At 45.6% G+C, this 21,220-nt stretch overlaps 1 protein-coding gene across 3 annotated transcripts in view; it reads right to left on the reverse strand.

The window, feature by feature from the left end:
* Positions 1–14,500, reverse strand: part of ZFP64 (ZFP64 zinc finger protein) — a 77,552-nt gene extending 63,052 nt beyond the window's left edge. Inside the window, exons 1-2 of one of the 3 annotated variants that reach the window (XM_027624109.2) lie at positions 14,309–14,479; positions 10,674–10,913 (exon numbers count right to left, since the gene is read on the reverse strand). In XM_027624109.2, coding sequence (XP_027479910.1) covers positions 10,674–10,913; positions 14,309–14,354 — 286 coding nt within the window. In that variant the 5' untranslated portion in view covers positions 14,355–14,479. Of the gene's footprint in view, positions 1–10,673; positions 10,914–14,308 lie in introns of all 3 variants that reach the window. The other 2 variants (XM_027624108.1, XM_027624107.1) reach the window with 2 other exon arrangements.
* Between the last annotated feature and the right edge of the window lie 6,720 nt (positions 14,501–21,220).

The following is a 21,220-nucleotide window of genomic DNA, read 5'->3' on the forward strand; positions in this document are numbered from 1 at the left end:
CCTTGGATGCCTGGATGAACCACACCTCCCTCTTGTTGAAATGTTTCATCTACTCTGTGGGGTTTGGCTTTTATTCCTGCTTCCACTGCTCTGCTCAGTTCTCAGAATGGGGTTCCTAGCCAGCAGCACTGGACCTATGGAGGAACCTGCTACAAAGGCAGATCCTCAGGCCCCGCCCCAGCGCACTGAATCGGAACCTCTGGGGTGGATCCAGCCCAGCAACCCTGTGTTCTAACAAGCCACGCAGGTTGATCTGACATGTAATCAAGTTTGAGAACCACCGGTGTACACCGTCCTTTTCCATGTACCTCATCGGTGAAACTTAACCCAACTTTGTCTAATGGAGGGAATCCTTCTTTCCCAGTTGCTGCTTTGCAAGAAGTGCAGCTGTTTCTCCAACAACCACCATTTGCTTCATTAATATCAAGTGGACCCCCCGCTACTGTTTGCAAGTATTTCTAGGTACACGGTTACTTCCCATCCGTAACCACAATCATCACCCAATGTCTTAGAAGCTGTTTCAACGATGAAGCTCAATACACAGAGTTCTAAAAAATGCACACCGCTCTGCTGAAGTGACAGAACGTGTTCAATTATGTTCAAGTTTGTTCAGGGGCTCCCAAAGACATGTTTCCTTTTTTCTTTTGGTCACTGCCTCTTGGTTGACAGCAATCTCATTGATTCTGATGTGCACTTCCATTTCAGATATGCGAAAATCTATCTTTGAATTGATATGAGTCCAGGTCTGGCCACTTACTGGGTGTGTGACCTTAGGCCAGGTACATACCTCTCTCTTTAAAAAAAAAAAGAGAGAGAGAGAGAGATATTTATTTATTTTAGAAAGAGAGCAAGAGAGAAGGCACTAGTGGGTAGGGGAGGAAAGGGGAGAGAGAGAGAGAGAGAGAGAGAGAGAGAGAGAGAGAGAGAATCTCAAGTAGATTCCGAACTGTGCCGGGAGCCCAACGCGGGGCTTGATCTCACAACCCTGAGACCACGACCTGAGCCGAAACCAAGAGTCAGATGCCTAACAGACTGAGCCACTAAGGTGTCCCTACATAATCTTTTTGAGCCTCACTTTCCTCGCCTGGGGAATGGGGACAATTTCTATCCCTACCTCTTAGGGCTGTTGTGAAGATTAAAAATCAGGCACATAATACTGCTGGTGCTGTTGTCATTGTTCACAGACTTATCCAGCAAATGTTGATGAAGCACCTGCTGTGTGCCAGGCACTGTTCTAGGTACTAGAAACACACCAGTGAGCCAAAGGGACAACAATCCCTGCCTTCATGGAGTTGACGCTCTAGCTGGGAGTGGTGCAAGCAATAGATAATTTAAATATTCGCTATATAGCTTATATGGATATAGAGCTAAATGCTATGGAGAGAAATAAAGCAGAGAAGGGGTACAGGGAGTGCGGGGGGGCATGCAATTTTAAGTAGGGTGATCCATGAAGGCCTCAGTGAGAAGGTGACGTTTTGGAATGTGGAAGCACCTAATTACTAATCGTTTCTGTTGCAGGTGGCTGGAGATCAACAGCCAACAAAGGGGCCTTGGGGCATCTGGTTACCAAGTCTTGCTGGAGCCTCTTGGCTGGCTTTGTAGAGGGTCATCCCCTCCCATATATCTCCCACACTTGGCTTCTTTCCAGGATGCCCTGGGAACAGCAGAGCCTACAGATACCCCAGGGAAAGGCTTTAAGTGGCCTTGGTCACTAGGGGGCTGCCTCAGGCCCTTTAGGTGTGATCTGAGGTTAGAGTCCCACTCACTCCCAGATGTGTAGAGTCCCACTGACCTGAGGCCAATTCTTTGCAAGAGCTCAGAGCCTCATCTCCTCTGGCTTGGCTATTAAAGTCAAGTCCCACGTTTACTGAGATCAGCCCCCCATGCCCTCCATTAGCTCACGGCCTCACACATCTGCTGCGGGCTTTCGCTTTGTTCTTTTTGCCTCCCGGGGATTTCCCTTGCTGTGCTGTGTGTCCGGGTATGCACCCGAGAGCCTGTTTTTGCAGTTAGTCCTGGTCTGTAGCAGGAGCCCCTAAGGTGTCCAGTGATGCAGTTATGATGCTGCTTAAAATGTAAGACTGTTAGGGGCGCCTGGGTGGCTCAGACGTTAAGCGTCTGCCTTCAGCTCAGGCCATGATCCCAGGGTCCTGGGATCGAGCCCCACATCGGGCTCCCTGCTCAGTGGGAAGCCTGCCTCTCCCTCTCCCACTCCCCCTGCTTCTGTTCCCTCTCTCGCTGCCTCTCTCTCTGTCAAATAAATAAAATCTTAAAAAAAAAATAAAATGTAAGACTGTTATATGAATGTCACAGAGAACCAAAATCTTTCTCTCTGAGGTCATACCCACTGGTGTCTGAACCCGCTGGGCTCATGTGGACCAGTGGTATGGCTCCTTTTCCAAAAAGCTGCCCTTCAGATAATTGAAGACAGTTTTCACATCTTTCAGCCCATTTTGCTTCTACCTTCTCTTCTTCAATTTAAAAAACTCCACTTTTTCTTTTCTTTTTAAATTAAAAACTGTATATATACTTTTTAAGATTTTATCTTTAGGTCATCTCTACACCCAACGTGGGGCTTGAAATTACAACCCCGAGATCAAGAATCGCATGCTCTATCGACTGAGTCAGCCAGGCACCCCTGTATTTTTTTTTTAATAAAAGTAAACACTAATTGTAGAAAATCTAGGGAGTACAGAATAAGTGTAGAGAAGAAAATAAAAGCTGCCCAAAGCAGCCATGGCAATATATCACATGACTATATACACCGCTTCATTGTACGCTCATTATATACTGTACTTTTTCTCTAAAGCACTTATCTCTCCTGTGATTAAATAATTACTTGGGAAATTATTTAATGGCCACCCTCCTCCCTTTGGTTGGATGAACCACCTGAGGACATGCCTGTCCTCTCCATCACTGTTTCCGGGCACCCAACGCAGAACTTGACAAAGGACAGGGGCTTAAAGGACATTTGTGAATTAATGACCAACCTAATGGCTAAGACATTCTTTGTATAGAGATTTTAAAAGTATAAAACTGGCATCATGGCTTAAATCATTTATAGTCTCCTTTTTTGTTAAAAAATTTTGCCATGTGAAGCTGTTTGGCACGCTATCGTCCATCCAAAACACGATTTCAAATGGCTACATACTATTCGTTCATTTTGGTTGTGGCATGGCTACATGATCTATTCCCCTGTCTTTGACACTGAGTTGGTTTCTAGGTATTATTTTTATAAATAACACCTGCCCCTAATTTTTAATTGACCTCTAGATTCTTTGGCTACATTCCTCTAAAAGTTGAAGAATTGGTCAGAATGGTATGGTCATTTAATTGCTTGCTGACACTTAATTAAATTAAGATCCTTCCCAAAAATCTAAATCAATTTACATTCTCCCTTTACTTTCACTAGCTCTCGCGGGCTATTTGATAGGACAAAATGAGATCAGTTTAGTGTCATGCGCATTTCCTTTATAATTGGTGAGGATGAATCCCTTTCAACATTTTTTATCCATCCTCATACCTTCTATACTGAACTCCCTGTTTATGCTATTAGCTTTTTTTTCCTATTGAATTTCATTTTTTTTCTCATTGACTTGTACACGAACATTACAGATGAAGGATATTACTACATTGTCATGTATTCAAATCTATTGCTCTTTTCTTCCTATGTTGTCCGGGCCTACGATTCACATTTAGGGTTCTGGATCCAACTGCAAACTCAGAATTTATCTCCTGAGAGAAAAGGGTTTTCACCCACGGGGTGCACAGAAACCCCACCAGCCAAGAGCCCCCGGGTGAGCACTCCTTCAGCTCCCATCCCTGATTCCACCCCCTCTCTCTGCCGCAGCTGATTGGTCCAGCAGCAGATACCTGACAGGAGCCGAGCCAATCAGATCCGCTTGCTCGGAAGGTAGGAATGTGGACTAAGATACGGCGGTTTGGTGTGAACTTTCTTCTGGGGCGGGGGGTGGGGGTGGGAGACGGCCTTAAGCTTGGGGACAATCAGGCAGACAAGCTTCTTGGGATCTGGGGATCTCTTTATAACGCAGATTCGATTCAGTTCTGTAAACCAAGCCCTCACTGGCCTGCTTAAATTCCAGGCCCTGCTCAGAGCCACGGACATGTTACCCCGAGGGGCGGGGGGTCTCTGGGTATCTGCACGGTTCACCAGAGCTTCGGGGGGTTCTGAGGCACGAACAAGTCTGAGAAACACTGTCATGAGGATTCTTCCACGGCGTGGTCAAGAGCGCAGATTCTGCAGCCAGTTAGCTTGGATTTGCCACTTTCTGGCTCTGTCATCTTGGACAAGCTTTTCACCCTTTTGTGCCCGAGTTGGTTATTGGTAAAATGGGGATAATAATTCTTAGTACCTGATTTGTGGTTCATATGGAGTGCTTAGAAAAGCGACAGCAAATAAGCACTACATCAGAATCGGCTGTTATTGTCAGATCCTCCTAGCAAATCATTAGTTTGTTTTACTAAATTGCTCACCTGCTCAACAACTTTCAATGGCTCCCCAGCTCCTTCAGAACGAAGGCCAGAGCTGAAGCATGGCTCCTACCACATATACTCTTTGTCATTTTTGTCATCTCTAGCCACTGTTACCAGATCTTGCCTTGAGCTTCCCCACTTCTCAATCACCATTAGGAAATGTCCCCTTCCCACCGTCTTCCTCCCAAAGGCCAGGGAGTCTTTCAAGGCCTATTATACCTTTAATCTCACAATTTTCCCTCTGGTTTTCCCCACTGGGACCAATCTACTCCACTAACTCTCTGCACAAGACTATGCTTGTCACAGACGGCTGGGCTTGTATGTTACGACTAAGTTCTCCCCCATGCGCTTGGAATTCTCCAAGGGCAAGCATCTCCACTATCTTGGCTCCAGCATCTGGCACACAACAGTCTCAATGCTGCCCTCGCTGGACCCTCCTGATGGGTCAGACACCATGCCACAGGCCACATGCACGCTCATTTAATGCTCACAGCTGCCCTGTCCTGTGCTCATTCCATTAACTGGTCTACTGAATGCCTATGGTGTCCCAGGCCTGGTGCTGGGGGGTGGGTGGGTGGGGGGGGGGCAGGAAAACAAGACCGGATTAGGTCCCTCCTGGCAGGGAGATTTACAATCCAGTAAACTAGAAATTAAACCATTCATGTGGGGCCCACAGGCCAAACTAAGCCTTCAGATTCTCTTTCAAGGTTTTCAAAAATCAACTAGGTGGGCTGGGTCTTCCCCATGTCAATGTCCTCTGACCAGAGACCACCAGGGACACGGCTGTGGTTGAAGTTTGTCATTCAGTGTGCAAGGGAAACCTCAAACCATGGAAGTCATGGGGTACCTCAGCAACAGGGCTGCTACGAAGGACCCATTCCTGGTTGGGGGCTCACGTTAGGTGAGCTGCGGGGAGGCTGGAGGAAGCCTACCTGGGAGCTGTCAGGAAGTGGGGAAAAGCCTAGGGTTGGGTATCAAGAATCCTGAGCAGAGAAGGCTCACCTGGCATAGGCAAAGAAGCAACCGCCCCTCAGATTAGTAGGGAGGGGATGTTTGGTATCTTGTGCCTTAGACAGGGAAGGGAGGGGGTCTCGTTTGGTCTTGTTCTACCATAGTCCCAGAGTGGCCCAGCTCATGCTGATGTTCTGTGAACTGTTCGTGTTCACCAGGAGAACAGCACGGCCTAAGCTGCGAGAGCCAGCCCAGCTCCTAGTCCCACCAAGACGTAGCTGCTGATGGTTCCTGGCTGTCGGGCTGCTTTCCTTTCCCAGCTGGTTGTCCACAGGTCTTCCCACTCCCTATCGCGGCGTATCTGTTGCTGCCTGGCCTCTGACAGCACCTGAATCCACTTCTCTAGCGAACTAAAGATTTCGTGTCACCAAATTACTAGTTAATTACAACTGAGGTAAATAAGTGCTGGGTGGGGAAGCGGTGAAACACCTAACCTGGGGGGGGGGGGGGGCGGCGCAGAGAAATCCTGGCTAGCTTCTAGGTGGAGGTGACTTCTAGCCTGGGACCAAAAGAGTGGGAATTAGCCAGAAGGGGAGAGAAAGACCCTTCTAGGTCAAGAGAGCAATTCAACTACTATTGGTTGGGGGCTTGTCATGAGCCAGGTTCTGCACCAACATTTTCCATGTGCTGTCTCCTTTCATTTACACAGCCCTCTGATTTGGTAAGTCAGGAGAGCTAACCCTGACAGCTCTAAGTGTCTTGCATTTAGGAGCTCTGGCTAGAACCCTCTGAGGTGAGTACTGTCATGCTACAGTTGGGGCAACAGACACTGAGATCCTGTTATGTGCCCAAGGTTACCTGGTCAGCAAGTGCTGTCGCTGGGAACTGAGCTCAGGCAACCCGGCCCAGACCCTTTAACTGCCAAGCCCTGTGGTCTCTCTCTTTATTCTTGTCCCCACTTGAAAAACGAGACTCCAGGAGCTCTTGTAACTGGCCACAGTCATGAGGCTCCTAAGTCCCTATGTGGCCAAGATGCCAACTCAGGGGCCTAACTCCTAAACCCCAAGATTTTCAGAACTTAGAAAATGCAAGTGGGATGCTAATTGTTTCCACCAGCATCAACATTGAATGTTACCGCACCTGTAGGAAAGTTCTTAAACCAAATGCCAAACAAAAGGCAGCTTTCAAAGCTAGCAGGCAGAGAATACATTTTACTTTACATCCAACTGTTACTGGACAGAGAAGGGACAGAGATGGGACAGAGATGAGCTGAGTGAGGAAGGGTCTGGCTTTAATCACGGCCTGAGAGGCACAAACAAGTTTGGGCAATGTCTGGGTGAGAATATCTGGAGAAATCTGCCCAAGTCGGGGGTCAGACTCTGGCCTTGGGCAGTGAGTGACTCTCCACAGTGGCTGGGACCTGGAATCCCCCAGGAGCTTGTTAGAAATACAGATGCCGGAGCCTCAGCCCCCGAGCTTCGAATTCAGGAGGCGAAGCCCGGGCACCAGTATCTTTAATAAGCTCCCCGGGGATTCGGGTCCATAGGCAGCGGGGGAACAGCCACTAAGTGGAGCATGGAAGCCTGTGCAGGTGGGGAGTTGGGCCCAGAAAACCAAATGGAACAGTGTGAAAGGAGGGGAAAAAAGCAGGCTTCTGCTTGTTTTGTGGCAGAGAAGCCAGAACGATGAGGAAGAGCCGCTGAGTCAGCCAGAGACAGAACATACTGCAAATCTTGCCACCTGTTCATTAATCGCGACGTTAATAAAAGCAGTTGTTTACTGAGCCCAATTATTCTATCCCAGACCGTTTATGTGGATTATTACAGAGTCCTCCAATAACACAATGATTACTAGGTAATAGGCACCTAATTCTATTACCTAATAGTATTAGGTGCCACTCGAACCCCCTTTTACAGATGAGAACTATTAAGGAGAGCAGAGGGCGACTTGCCCGCAGTCTCAGGCTGGTGGGTGGCAGACAGGGTTGCAAGCCCAGCTGTCTGTCTCTGAAACGTGCAGCTCCCCGCAGCACCATGCGGTGGGTGCCACGGTGAGCTGGGCGCACCGAGGTCTCCAGGCTCGGCCCGAGTATACAGGGCGGCCAGCAAGCCCCAGGCATGCCCCCCAGTGAGTGGTCCCAGGGCAGTGGAAATGCCAAGGGGAGGGTGAACATCTTTGAGCAAAGACCTAGGACAGAAGAAGGAGCAGGTATGTGGGTGTGGGGTCAGCTTTACTGATGGATGGGAGATTGGGGCAGCCGCTCATTCCCTCAACAAAGACCGGTGCTGGGGATCCAGTGGTGGACAGGGGGGGTGCAGCCCCTGGCCTCATGGTGCTTACAGCTCAGGGATGGTTTAATGACAGGGACCTGACCTGGGCCGGGCGAACAGTGTGTGTGTGGTGTCAGGGAAGGGGTCTCTGAGGAGATGCTTTTAAGCTCAGCTTGGACGTACGCCTAAGAGTCAGGTCCAGGCAGATGGTACAAACTCAGGCTCTGAGGCAAAGAAACGTGGCTCATTTGGAAGAGAGAGGACTTCATCTTGGCTGTTGCCATACAGAGTGAAGGGGAGTGTCCTGAGATGAAACAAGGTCCTCTGTTGGGAAAAGTATTTCAGGCAGAGGGAACAGCACAAGCAGAGCCTCAGAACCCGGAAAGGTGCAATGGCCAAAAATAAAGTGTGGGCCTGAAGCCTCCTGACGTTTTACAGGTTTCACACCCAGTGTGCGGGGTTACTGGGAGCTTGATTTTGAGGATGGTGAACAGGGAGAAGACCACTAGGGTAAAGGCCAAAATGCCTAAGTCCCAGGACTGTCTTGAACTCGTGGTGGCCCGTTGGCTGAGTCTTCTCCCCACTTGCGGCTCCCCTTTGTCCAGGGGGAAAGTAAGGAGGTTGTACCCAGGCCCACTGCTAAGGTGGTTTTTAGTTTTAACACTTTCTTGGTGACTTCCTCTGGGATGATTATTAAGATAAACTCAGTAGAAAGTGGGAGAACCTCCAGGTGCTTTTTTTAAGGCTTGTGAGGTGATCAGGTAATTATATTTCAGTGTTTTAAGAACTCAGCAGACATTATTTTGGACACATTAAGGAGACAATCCCAAAACTTTGCTTACTGCCAAAAAAATTCGAACACCACACCAATACAAAATCAAGGAGGTGAAAGTCGGTTCCCCCCTTTAGAGGTTCTTTCCATCCCTCAGCTCCAGGTTAACTATCTGCTACACCCTGTCGGAGAAAAGTCTAGAAAAAGCCTGTGGGCTCAGTCAGGCTTATCAATGTATTTCATTTGGCCGACAAAGTTTTAAAATTTGGGAAATTTTACATTTTTCAGCTTCTCTGAAAAACCTAAACATCTAACTGACCGGATCCAAAGGGCAGCTGTCCCTTCGGACGGGTCATGTATACTTACTCTACTTAACCAAGTCCCCACGAGTCCCCATTACCTTACGCATAGCTTGCTTCTTTCATTAACATCACCTGCCTCATTCCTGTTCTAGAAGCTTGCCTTGAATATAATACTATGTAAGCATGCACATGTGTGTTTTTTTACACTTCCCCTGAGAACCTTTCTGTATCTCTACAAAGCTGTAGCTCCCCTTTTCAAGGTTAAGTCATATTTCATTGTCTGAATCTCTGATGCTTATCTAATTTGTTTTCTTGATGTATATGTACAAAGGTTCCACTTTCTTTATAGCATATACTGTAAATGAATACTCTTATACATCTGTTTATAAAATTTTACGGATAAAAGGGTAAGTGGACTTGCTAGGTCAATGTGTTTATGTACCTTTTAAAATTTGAAAGATTTTAAATTTAAGATGTTAAATTTAAAAGATATCACGAAATTGCCCAGGTTATATGAATTTACATCCCCAGAAAATGAAAGCAGTAGACTGTCCCAGGCCTTCTTCTGACTGGCATTAATTTAATTACTAAGGTGACGGAGCAGCCTTCTATGTTCAGTGGTCTCTTGTACATCATCTGTTGCCCTTTGCTGACTTTTTCATTTGGTTCTTTTTCTCTACCTTTATTGATTTTTAGGAGTTCTTTATATATGAAGGACATTAAGCCTTGGTCATCTGTGTTGCAGTTTTTTTTTTTTTCCCCAGCTGTTGGTCTTCAGTTTTATACATTGTTTTTACTTTGGGAAATTTGTAACTTTATTTGTAGCCACATACACGATGGTTTTTCTTTTGCCAGAGGGGGCCAGCCTGTCTTCTTTGGTAGGCATAGTATTGGTATATCTATTATATATATTTTATTATCATATTTATAATGACATATATTATATATATGTAATTATTTTTTTAAAGACTTTATTTTTAAATAATTTCTACACCCAATGTGGGGCTCAAACTCACAACCCCAAGATCAAGAGTCACATATTCCACCAAATGAGTCAGCCAGGAGCCCCATATATTTTAATTTTAAAAATCTGAATGCCTTTAGCTAAGGAATACACTGTCTGTTTCTCCACAGGACCCAGCAGTGCCTGCACTATCTATTTCATAAATGGGTGACTTCACATTTTTAAAGTTGTCTGTCTAGTCCCTTGAGACAGATCATAGAAGTGTAAGTAAAGGTACATGTTAGTGTGAGTGTGTGTCTGTGTGTGTATATTTACTCTAGAACTTTTATGGTTTCACTGTGCACATTTAAATTCTGGATCCATCTGCAATTTATTTTTGGTGGAGTAAGTGAACACAACCAAGAACTAGGATGAACTTTTCTATTTTCCTAGCTGGCAACATGGGGGTGGGGTGGGGTAGTGGGGAGGCATCAAAGCCCATTGGTAAATTAAAACAAAAACAAAAACAACCCCCCCCATGTTTTTGGTCCCTTTATAAAAATAATGCAAATTCTGGGATCATACCCATACCCATACTCCCACCACCCAAAATAACTACTTTCTTTTTTCATGCAATGTATTTCCTGCAAGTATTTTTTTCCCTTAGTGTATACAGGTTTTTGTTTTAGAAATCTGCTTTTTGTCTGTTTTAACATGTGACAACATCTATAACAGCTAACAGTTAATGTTTCTACCCAGCAGTTCTCAAACCTGGCTGGGAAGCTGGCTTCCCAGTGGAGCTTGTTAAAAATAATGAATCAGCAACTCTACAGGGTGGACCCTGGGAATCTATATTTTTAATAAGTTCCACGGAGGTGTTTGGGATATAACCAGGCCAACTCTAACAGTCCCCCCCGGCCCCCCCGCCACCCCGGCTGTACCTGTGATCGTCTGGGTCTCGGAAGTGATGGTTCTGGTGGTGGTCTGAGTTTGGGTGGCAGGCACTGTTTCTTCAGATACAAACTGGACCGTGCTGGGGGCTGCCCCGGACGTGCTGGTCAGCTGGCAGCCACTTTGCTTGTGAGCCACAAAGGCGTCCAGGTTGTTAAACTGCTGCTTGCAGATGCCACAGATGTGGATGTCCGGAGTGAGCTCAACCAGCACCGTTGTGCCACCTGGAACTCCACGGGACAAAGGGAAAGCCACAGGTTAATTAATTAATTTCAAACAGCTTGAAATTAGAGCACAAACCCAGATTCATGGTAGAAAAAAGGACACAGTGGCAGAGATGGCTAGTGGCTGGCCTGATGTCCATTCTACTCCCCTCTTCTCCCTTAGCAGCAATGTTCCCAAACCCCAGGGATTGCTGCCTGCGGGGGCACTAGTGGCATTTTATGCAAGAAAGTTCTCTGAGGGATGCCTGGGTGGCTCAGTCAGTTAAGCATCTACCTTCGGCTCAGGTCATGATCCCAGGGTCCTGGGATCGAGTCCGACATCAGGCTCCTTGCTCAGCGGGGAGCCTGCTTTTCCCTCTGCCTGCTGCTCCCCCTGCCTGTGCGTGCGTGCTCTCTCTCTCTGACAAATAAATAAAATCTTAAAAAAAAAAAGTTCTTTGATGTGCAGGGCTGCTTGCACTTTGAAGGACCAGTAGCCATGTCCTAGCCCAGCGAAAGGTAGTTTTACTCCCCAATCATTATGAAAACCAATCCCTCCACTTTTATACCCCCCTCCCCCGACCCTGCCATGAGAACTACTAAATAATCTTGGTTCCTTACATGCATGAGAACTTCTGGGAAGTTTGGCTTTCATAATAAAAAGGGATAAGACATGAATGGCACTGGTTCCCTCTTTTGGCCTTGAACACAGATGTGATGCCAGGAGCTTCTGCGACCATATTGTTATTATGAGGAAAATGCTAAGATCCCTACATCTGCTGATCTCTACTTCTTTGATTCCCTGAATCAACTAATTCATGACTTCTCATTAGGCTGGTATAGTTCAGTTTGTTACCTGTAGCTAAAATTCATTCCTAACTGATAGGGACATTGTCTTTCAATAGTAGTGATGCCAAGTGTTAATACTGTGTTAACATTTGCAAAGAACTTACCATAATATCTGGCACTATTTTAGAAAGTGCTATGTAAATGTTGGTTAAATGAAGAAATACAATCAATTAATGTCTCTAATATGACTACCTTAATTCTTATTTTTTAAAATTTTCTTTGTCTTATTATAAGGAAACTCATGTTTATAACAGAAAATTTGGAAGAGAAGAAGCAGGGGTAAAATCACTCACAATCTTTCCACCTATGTGTACCATGAACATTACAAAATATTTTCTTCCATTTATTTTCTTTATGCTTAAAAATTAAGATCATAATGTACTGTAAAATTAGCCTTTTCCCCACATAACATTGCATAAGCATTGTGGCTAGATCACTAAAATTTTTATAAGTATAATTATTTAAAGGGTGCCTAGGTGACTCAGTAGGTTAAGCACCCGACTTTTGGTTTCGGCTCAGATCATGATGTCATGGGTGGTGAGACAGAGCCCTACAGCGGGCTCCGTGCTCAGTGGGGAGTCTGCTTTGAGATTCTCTCCCTCTGCCCCTCTCCCCACTCTCTCTCTCTCCCCTTCTCTCAAATCAATCTTTAAAAATATATATAATTATCTAATAATACACTATTCTGTTATCTATGCATCATCTCAGTACTTAGAAGGTCTTTATATTATTTCTAATTTTCCTCAAATCTAAATCATATGAGAACTACCTTTGTGCATATATGGTTGGTATATATGAATCATAACTTTCTGAAAATTTATAAATATTTATATTATGTTCAATTTTCCCCAAGTCAAGCTAAGACAAAAAAAGCTCTGTGTGGTAATACAATTTGTTTGACTTGCTAAGGAGAGCTAGTGTGGGCTGTGTTGTAATGTTTTATAAGCCATTTTGCAGAGCACCCTGTGCATTTAAGTACATCGAAATCAATGGATGGAAGGAATGAAGCTTTTTCTATTTCTCTGGAACACTACCTCCCTGCAGCCGAGGTGCCTATGAGACTAACAGGAAAACAAGGAACCGGAAGATGAGGTGACCATATTGATGAGGATTCCTTAATGCTCCAACAAGAATGATACCCGGTATGAAAGGGTTTTAATGACAGTGTCTCCAGTATGTGGCAAGTGCATACGCAATGACCTAGACTTTCCTTAGAATCCCGACACTACAGTTGACAGTGACTTGGGCTTGGTCTCTCTCATCTGTAAAATGGGTAGAAGTTTCTGTTCCGTAGGACGGTTAAGACGATTAAATAAGATGGTGCTTGTAAAGGGCCAGCACAGGGGTCTCCGTGCCCTGGCAGGACACCCGGTGGGGTTATTACTGAGATACCCTATTTGAATGCGACAGTATCCCCCTCTGAAAATTTGGAATGATAAAATATACCTAACCTCCTGCATTTGTAGTGAGAATTAATAGACCAAACAGAAAACACTGGGTACAGGTGCGAGCTCAACAGCAACAAGAAAGAATTCCTTTATCTTCACTATGTTCTCCAAACCTGTACCGGCATCAGAACAATTGGGGTGTGTGTGTGTTAAACATGGACATATCGGAGCCCCACTTCGGAGATACTGAGTCCTAACGGAGGTAGGGTACAGGAGGGGCTGGTGTTTTGAGAAATCTGTGCTTTTCCACAAGTTATGCAAGGAATACCCAGCCAAGTTTGGGAGGCAATGTCTCCACAACAGCTAACAAGCTAAGCGCTTACTATGTGCTAGGTGTCTGCAAACCCCTGTGCCACGGGGTCGTTTTCAAACTGTGTGTAACCGAACCGCTCAGCGTCTGGCCACAGATCCCCTCCCCCACGTCCCCCATCTAATGGGTGGGGCCCAAGGAGCTTTTTTCTTTTTTTAAATAAGCGCTCGCGCTCCCAGGTGGCCGGTTTGCGCTCAGTCTCTGGACCACACTTTGGGAAACAATGCAGCGGGTGAAATCAGGTACTTGAATAAGGCTGCTGTCCTCATCAGGAAAATTAAAATGAATCCCAAACTCAAAGAAAGCGACCACCGCCCCATTCCCCATTCAGATCTCCACCTTTAATGTGTAAAAGGCTTTCCAGTGCGCCGTCAAGCCCAGCCCGCCAGACATCATGCAACCCTCAGATCCCCAGACTTCAAGGATTTTAAGCCACCGAGGCAGAAGTTTTCCCATCAGCGTAATCGCAGTTATCCCCAAATCCCCCCAAACTCCGCCGGGGGGGGGACGGGGAATGCCCCGAGGGGGTGGCGATTGTCTGAACGGCATGCCCTCCCCCACCGTTCCCTTACAAGGGGTCTTGCGAGGCTGGAGAGCGCCCCCCGCCTTGCACTGGGTTGGGTGCCCCCATCCTAAGCCCACTCCGGCGCCCCCTGCACGGCGCGCCCGCCGCGGTGCCCGAGACGCCGGCTCGGGGCCGTCACCCCGATTTCGGGGCCCCGGGCCTGCTCGCTGCGTCGCAGACGTGCTTGGGCCCGGGCCCCGGAGCGCGCACTGGGCCCCGGAGCGCGCACTGAGCCCGGAAAAGCACTTACTTTGCACCGAGCCCGGGAAGCTCTCGCCCTCGCTGCTCGCGTTCATGGCCACAGACTGGGAGGTCCCCGGCCGGCCGGGATGCCAGGGTGGGGGGCGCTGATCTACATGGTGCAAGGACTTTTCCTTTTATTTTTCCACACCCCCCCAGCCTTCCTTCTTCCAACTCCGCCAGGCGGGGAGGACGGATGTAAAGCAAGCTCCACTTCCGCTGCCTAGAGGGCGCTGGCCGGGCCCGGCCGCCCCAGCCTGGCTTTGCATCAGCGGCTCCCCGGGGAAGCTGCGGGCCGATCCCGATGCCCGGGCCGCGCGGCCCCGGACCGCGGAATCCCCCGGGATCTGGACCACGCACAAACGTCCCGGCGGGTTGGGCAAGCCCTGGCGGCTCGGGATGCGCCCCCACCTCTGGCCGCTGCAGCCGCCGCCCGGCCCGCACCCCTGCAGTCGTGGCCGACGCGTTTGGCCTCCCCGGCTCGGGCGCCTTTGCACCTGCCGCTCTGGGCGTCTGGTCCCCAAGGCGGCGCTCCCGGGTCGCCGGGATGCTCTGCGGAGGGGGACCGCGTCGAGCTGCGGTTGGGGGGTGGGTGTGCCGGGCGCCGCAGGCTTGGGAGAAACCCCAGCTGAGCGTCAGTGGCGGGCAAATCAGCAGAGCGCTGGGCGGGTCCCCTGCCCAGCTATGAAATAAAGAGGACAGTGATCACGTGGATCCTTAGATTAACAACTAGGATCAATCGCCAAAGGCGCCCTGCTCCAGCGTTCTGCCCACTTTATCGTGCACTGTCACCTGGAGGGCTCGCTAGAACACAGACTGCTAGATCCGTCCCAGAGGTTCTGACTCAGTAAGTCTGGGGCGAGGCCCGAGAACGAGCGTTTCCAAGTTGCCAGCAGTTGAAATCCCAGCTGATGACTGACACTGTCCTCTCTGATCTGTGTCCGCTTGGCCAACCTCATCTCCTACAACTCTCTCCTTTACTCAGACTTCAGCGCCAAGCACTCTCCAGCCTCAAGTCTCCTACGCTACTGTTCCCATCTGCCACGCTCCCTACTATCTTTGGGTCTTGATTCAAACTCCCGTTCTTGGAGAGCCCAGTCTTGGCTAGCCCATTTTAATATTGAAGCTCCCTCTTCCCGCACCCAACCGTTCCCTGTCTTTTTCTGGTCTGCCTTTTCTTTCTTCTTAGAACTTATTACATTTAACATTATGTATCTGGAGTATATCTATCGACAGGTGTTTTACCTGTCCCCCCTTACAAATTCAAAAGTTCCCAAGAAAGTGGGATTAAAAAAAAAAAAAAAAGAAAAATCTCTGCTTCACTGATCTGTCTATCCCCAGCGACTTGGCCTAGGGCACATAGTAGGCTCTCACTAAATATGACTGTATAACTAATGGAATTTTCCCTGCTGCTTCCTTTAAGGGTTTGTTCATTCCTCCACCAATTATTTTTATATATAAGTGTTGCAATAGACCAGACACTGCCCTAGTCCCTGGAGGTACAAGGGTGATCCAGATGATTTGGTGCCTGCTCTAATAGAACTTGGCTAGTGGCTAGTGATTCCGTCGACATCAAATAGTCAAATCAGCAGTGTGATTTCTTTCTTTTTCTTTTTTTTAAAAGATTTTATTTATTTATTTGAGAGAGAGAGAGTGAGAGTGTGTGCACAAGCAGGAGGGGGGCAGAGGAAGAGAGATAAGCAGACTCCCTGCTGAGCGGGGAGCCCGATGAGGGACTCCGTCCCAGGACTCTGAGATCATGACCTGAGCCAAAGGCAGATGCTTAACTGCCTGAGCCATCCAAGTGCCCCGCAGTGTGATTTCTTAATAATGATAAGGTCTCAGAAGACGTAAAACAAGGTCATGATAATGACCACAGGAATAGTCAAGGAAGGCCTGTGAGGAGGTAATAATCGAGAGCGGGCAATATTTGAAGGTGGGGGGTGGGGGTGGCAATTCCAACCTGAGGGATTGGCAGGAATGAGCTAGGTGTGAACTGGCCATTACCCACCAGTCCCACTGCACATCTACTGCTCTCCTCTTGCTTTGCTCAGGCCAGCACGACCTGCCTTCTTGCCGTCACGCCAGGGGCTCTGCATCTGCTCCTCCCTCTGCCTGGATTGCTTTTCCCTGGTCTTCTGCAGGCCTGGCTTCTTTCTCACCCAAGGCCAAATGGAATGTCACTTTCCCGGGGCAATTTTTCCTGTCCCATATCTAAAGCACCTACTCCTCTTGGCACTCTACCACATCACCTTCATTATACCTATCCCTAGCTAACACGATCCAGAAAGGCACTGCAGCTTAGGGCCATGTTTATTTTTGAATGCTTGATAAATGTTCACATATGTGCACACCTGGGTAAGTCCCACCTGGATCAAGGTACAGAACGTTTCCAGCCTCATGACCCTTCCCAGTCAGTGCTACTCCAGCTCCCCAAGCCCAGAGAGGTAAGCCCCACTCTGACTTCCTTGTGCTGAGAGCAGTATTCTTCATATCAGCCTGAAGAGAAGAAACATCTAGAGGGCTTGGGAGCAACCAAACTCTCAAGTCCCAATCTAGACCTACTGCAGAATTTCCTAGGGCAAGACCTGGTAATTTACATATATTTCCCAAGTGCCTCAGGTAATTCTTGTTGAGTATAAGCCTGGAGTTTACCAATTGGTTCTTGAGTCAGCTTGTCCACCACCATATAAATCCTTGAGCTACGTGGGTGACTTTGGGCAACTGCTCTATGTCTCAATTTTCTGTAAGTTGAGTTAAGTTCATCAAATTTTTTTTCAGAGGAAATCAGTCAATATGTATAATGTGCTTACAATAGTGCCTAGCTCATATAACTAGGCAACAAATCCCTGCTCTTCTTCTTATTTATTTATTTTTTATTTAACTTACTTGGTTATTTTCTATTTTCCTACCTGACTGTGAGCTCCAGGAGAGCATAGATCTGGCTTGTTTTATTAACCTTGTATACCCAGAGCCTAGGACAGGGTCTGGTACACAGGGGCCTCAATACAGTTTTTGTTGTTGAATGAATTTATGTATGTTTCCATCAGCTCTATTTTGAACATTTGCTACTATGCCCAGCCATACTTTCTCTTGTATGTGTAGATCATTGCACTGGTTTTTTTTTTTTCTTTCTTTTTTTTGGCTTCAAAATTTCCTCTTTTCTTATTTTTTTTTCTTCCTATATTTGCTTTTCTTATTGTACAAGTATTACAAGTTCACTGTTAGAAATTTGGAAAAAATACAGAAAAATATAAGAAAGAAAATAAGACCCATTTATAAACCCCTATCCAGAAATAACATTAAAAAAAATAAGCTCTACCCCCAATGTGCAACTTGAACTTATAACCCCAAGATCAAGAATTGCATACTCTACTGACTGAGCCAGCCACGCACCCCCAGAAATAATATTTTGATTGATATATATACTGAAACTCTTTTTTTCTCTGTGTCTGTGTATATATATATATATTCATAGATAAACACACAAGTTGTGTTCATATATTTTATAAAAATATGATTTTAATTTACATGCTGTTTTTAATCTCCCTTTTTGTGTACATATTATGATGCTTATTTTTAAAGATTACACAAATAATACATGGCTACCTGAGATCCCACCGTCCAGAGACAACCAGTATTCACATATGTACTATATATCTTCTTAGATTTTTCCATAGAAATACAATAGAATGACTCAAATGAATTGCTGATATTTGTCTATTTTAACTTAAAAATGTTAATTTCATATGGTTCAAATCAATATGACTCACCATATAAATATTATACTTCTGGTAGAGATTGCTGTTCATGTACCCAACATTGGTTGCCTCAAATTCTCTTAGTAGCAGAATTTCTGATTTGCAGCTGAGTGCATGGCCTCCTGGAAGAAGGCTTTTTCCAGCCTCCTTTGTTGCTAGCCATAGCTATATGATTACATTCTCGCAATGTAAATGAAATGCTGTGATGTAACTTCTGGGACATCTCCTAAGCATAACAGGGGACATAGCCATTTGCCACTTTTTCATTCCCTGCCTCCCTTGCTTAGAAAGAAGATGTGATGGGTGGAGCTCCAGTTGCCATTTTGGACTATGAGAATGAAGTTTTACTCTAGGTATGGTCAGGTGGTGAGTTGGAAGCAGCCCAGGTCCCTAACTTCTTTGTGGACCTGTCAACTGGACTTCCTACTTCTGGGCTTCATTTACGTGAGAAATGCACTTTTATTTTGTTTCAGCTACTGTTACTTGTATGTGTGTTCGTGCATGGGGGTGGGGTGTTTCTTTCATATGCAGTGGAGTCGAATCCTCATCAAATACAATACTATGCATACTGTTTCATAATTGGCTTTGATTTTGAAGAGTTTTCCCAGTTTGGTTGGTGATTAGAATCACCTGGGATGTTGTCCCAACTCCATGTGTGGAAGCTCTGCTTCAGATGCACTGGTATGAAGCCTAGGCATCTGAACATTTGATAAACTCCCTGGGTGACTGTGATGCTCTTGGTGTTTGCAAGCTTCTGCTCCTAACTGTTAGTTTTAATGGTTGCATAGTATTTTATTATAGGATTGCATCATAATTTATTTGATATGCTATTGGATGTTAATTTTTTTTTAGATATCATAAGTAATATACCCTTGGCTTTTTTTATTGGCCCATATGAACCCATTATCTCTCTATGCCAGCTGTCCTGAACAGAGCTCCTAGGATAACGTGTCTCAACACCATTTGGAAGGGTTTTTCCTCTCCTTTTCTTTTCAGACCATTTTCTCAATATGGGCTCCTTCCAGATGAAGTTCTCAGTAAGAATTACATTTCTTAAAAAGCCTTTGCCTGCTTATGGTTCCTTCTGTTCTTAAAGTTTTGACTACTTCTCAATTAATAGAATACAATTTAGCAAAGGCCAACTTCCCGTAGGTTGTAGATATAATCCTGCTACATGTCGGAAATCTAGACTGTAGAATAAATATAAATCTGTTGCCAATGCCTAAAAAATGGCAAATTTCTTGTAAAAATTGGGATTTTTAAAAAGTTTTAATACTTTTTTATGTATTCTATATATCCAAATTATTAACATTTCAACATGTAATCAATATTAAAACATTATCAATATTTTATTTATTTTTTAAAGATTTTATTTATTTATTTGAGAGAGAACGAGAGAGAGAGAGAGAGAGCACGAGCAGGGGGGAGGGGTAGAGAGAGAGGGAGAAACTGACTCCCCGCTGAGCAGGAAGCCCGACACGGGGCTCAATCCCAGGGCCCTGGGATTATGAGCTGAGCCGAAGGCAGACACTTAATTGACTGAGCCACCTAGACGCCTCTAAAAAATGATCAATATTTTAATATTATTATTAACAGTTTACAATCCAAAGCTAAGTCTTCAGATCTGGTGTGTATCTGGTAGAAGACATCTTCACTGAGACCCAGGCACATTTCAGGGGCTCAGAAGCCACATGTTAATTAGTCACTACTGTCTTGGGCAGCACAGTTTTATACCAGTGTTGGGACATTATTCCAGAAAAGCTCTTCAGTGAGTAACCCACTTCTACATTTCTATATTTGATAAAAATTGGGATTTAAAGCCTTTTTTTTTTTTAATGGAAAGATCTGGCAAATCCAGGCCTGGATTATCATATGTGTATGGTAACACTTGCCTGGATCTGAGAAACTTCTTCAGATCTGATGAAACTTCTCTTAGCCTCTCTAGTTTACCCTAATCCCCACTCCTCCCTGTTGCTTCTTGGTATCAAGATTGAGTTTTGGGGCACCTGGGTGGCTCCGTCAGTTAAGCATCTGCCTTCAGCTCAGGTCACGATCCTGGGGTCATGGGATCAAGCCCCACATGAGGCTCCCTGCTCAGTGGGGAGTCTGCTTCTTCCTCTCCTTCTGCCTGCTGCTCTGCCTACTTGTGCTCTTTCTTAAATAAATAAAATCTTAGGGAAAAAAAAAAAGATTGAGTCAGTTCCCTAGATCATTGCCCTTGTGCTGCATGTGTTTGAATGTATCCACATTTCCCATGTTTCTTTTTTTTTTTTAAGATTTTATTTATTTATTCAGGAGAGAGAGAGAGGAGAGAGAGCATGAGCACCCCTCCAATATGTTTCTAATAGAAAAAGGGATTTGTCCTTTCCTATGGTTTAAATATTTCTTTTTTTAAAAGATTTTATTTATTTATTTGAGAGAGAGAATGAGATAGAGAGAGAGAGCATGAGAGGGGGTAGGGTCAGAGGGAGAAGCAGACTCCCTGCTGAGCAGGAACCCCGATGTGGGACTCGATCCCAGGACTCCAGGATCATGACCTGAGCCGAAGGCAGTTGCTTAACCAACTGAGCCACCCAGGCGCCCCAGTTTAAATATTTCTTTTGACTAAAAATCTCTGCCAAGGAATTACCGGCCTTACCTGTAGTTTGCCATTCAATCCCCAGAACAACAGAAGGATAGGCACTATTGTCACTATTTTATAGATGTAGGAACTGAGTCTCATAAAAGTTAAATAGATTTCCTCTGGTCAGAAGGCCAGTGAAAGATGATCTCAGGTAAGAATCTTTGAGGGCAGGTAACATAAACTGTAGAAGAACAGAGATTTGCATAGCGCTTCAAAATCAATCTATCAGAATTCTTTTCTTACTTAAATAATTTCTGGAAGGAGATTTTCAGATACTTTCTTAAATTATTAAGAGAATACACATCTTTAAATTCTGGTAATATAAATCATAACAAGAATCACAAGGTCATAATCACTGGATTCATTGTCACAGGTTTTGTGAGCAAAGATGCCCTTCTCTTAACAAGATAGTTCATAATTTCAAGTAATCAATTTTTTTCCCATAGTAAACATTTTTTTTTTTTTTTTATGTAGGCCCCATGCCCAGGGTGGAGCCCAATGTGGGGCTCGAACTCACGACCCTGAGGTCAAGACCTGA

The sequence above is a fragment of the Zalophus californianus genome, chromosome 8 (assembly GCF_009762305.2).
Source record: "Zalophus californianus isolate mZalCal1 chromosome 8, mZalCal1.pri.v2, whole genome shotgun sequence".
Lineage (NCBI taxonomy): Eukaryota > Metazoa > Chordata > Mammalia > Carnivora > Otariidae > Zalophus > Zalophus californianus.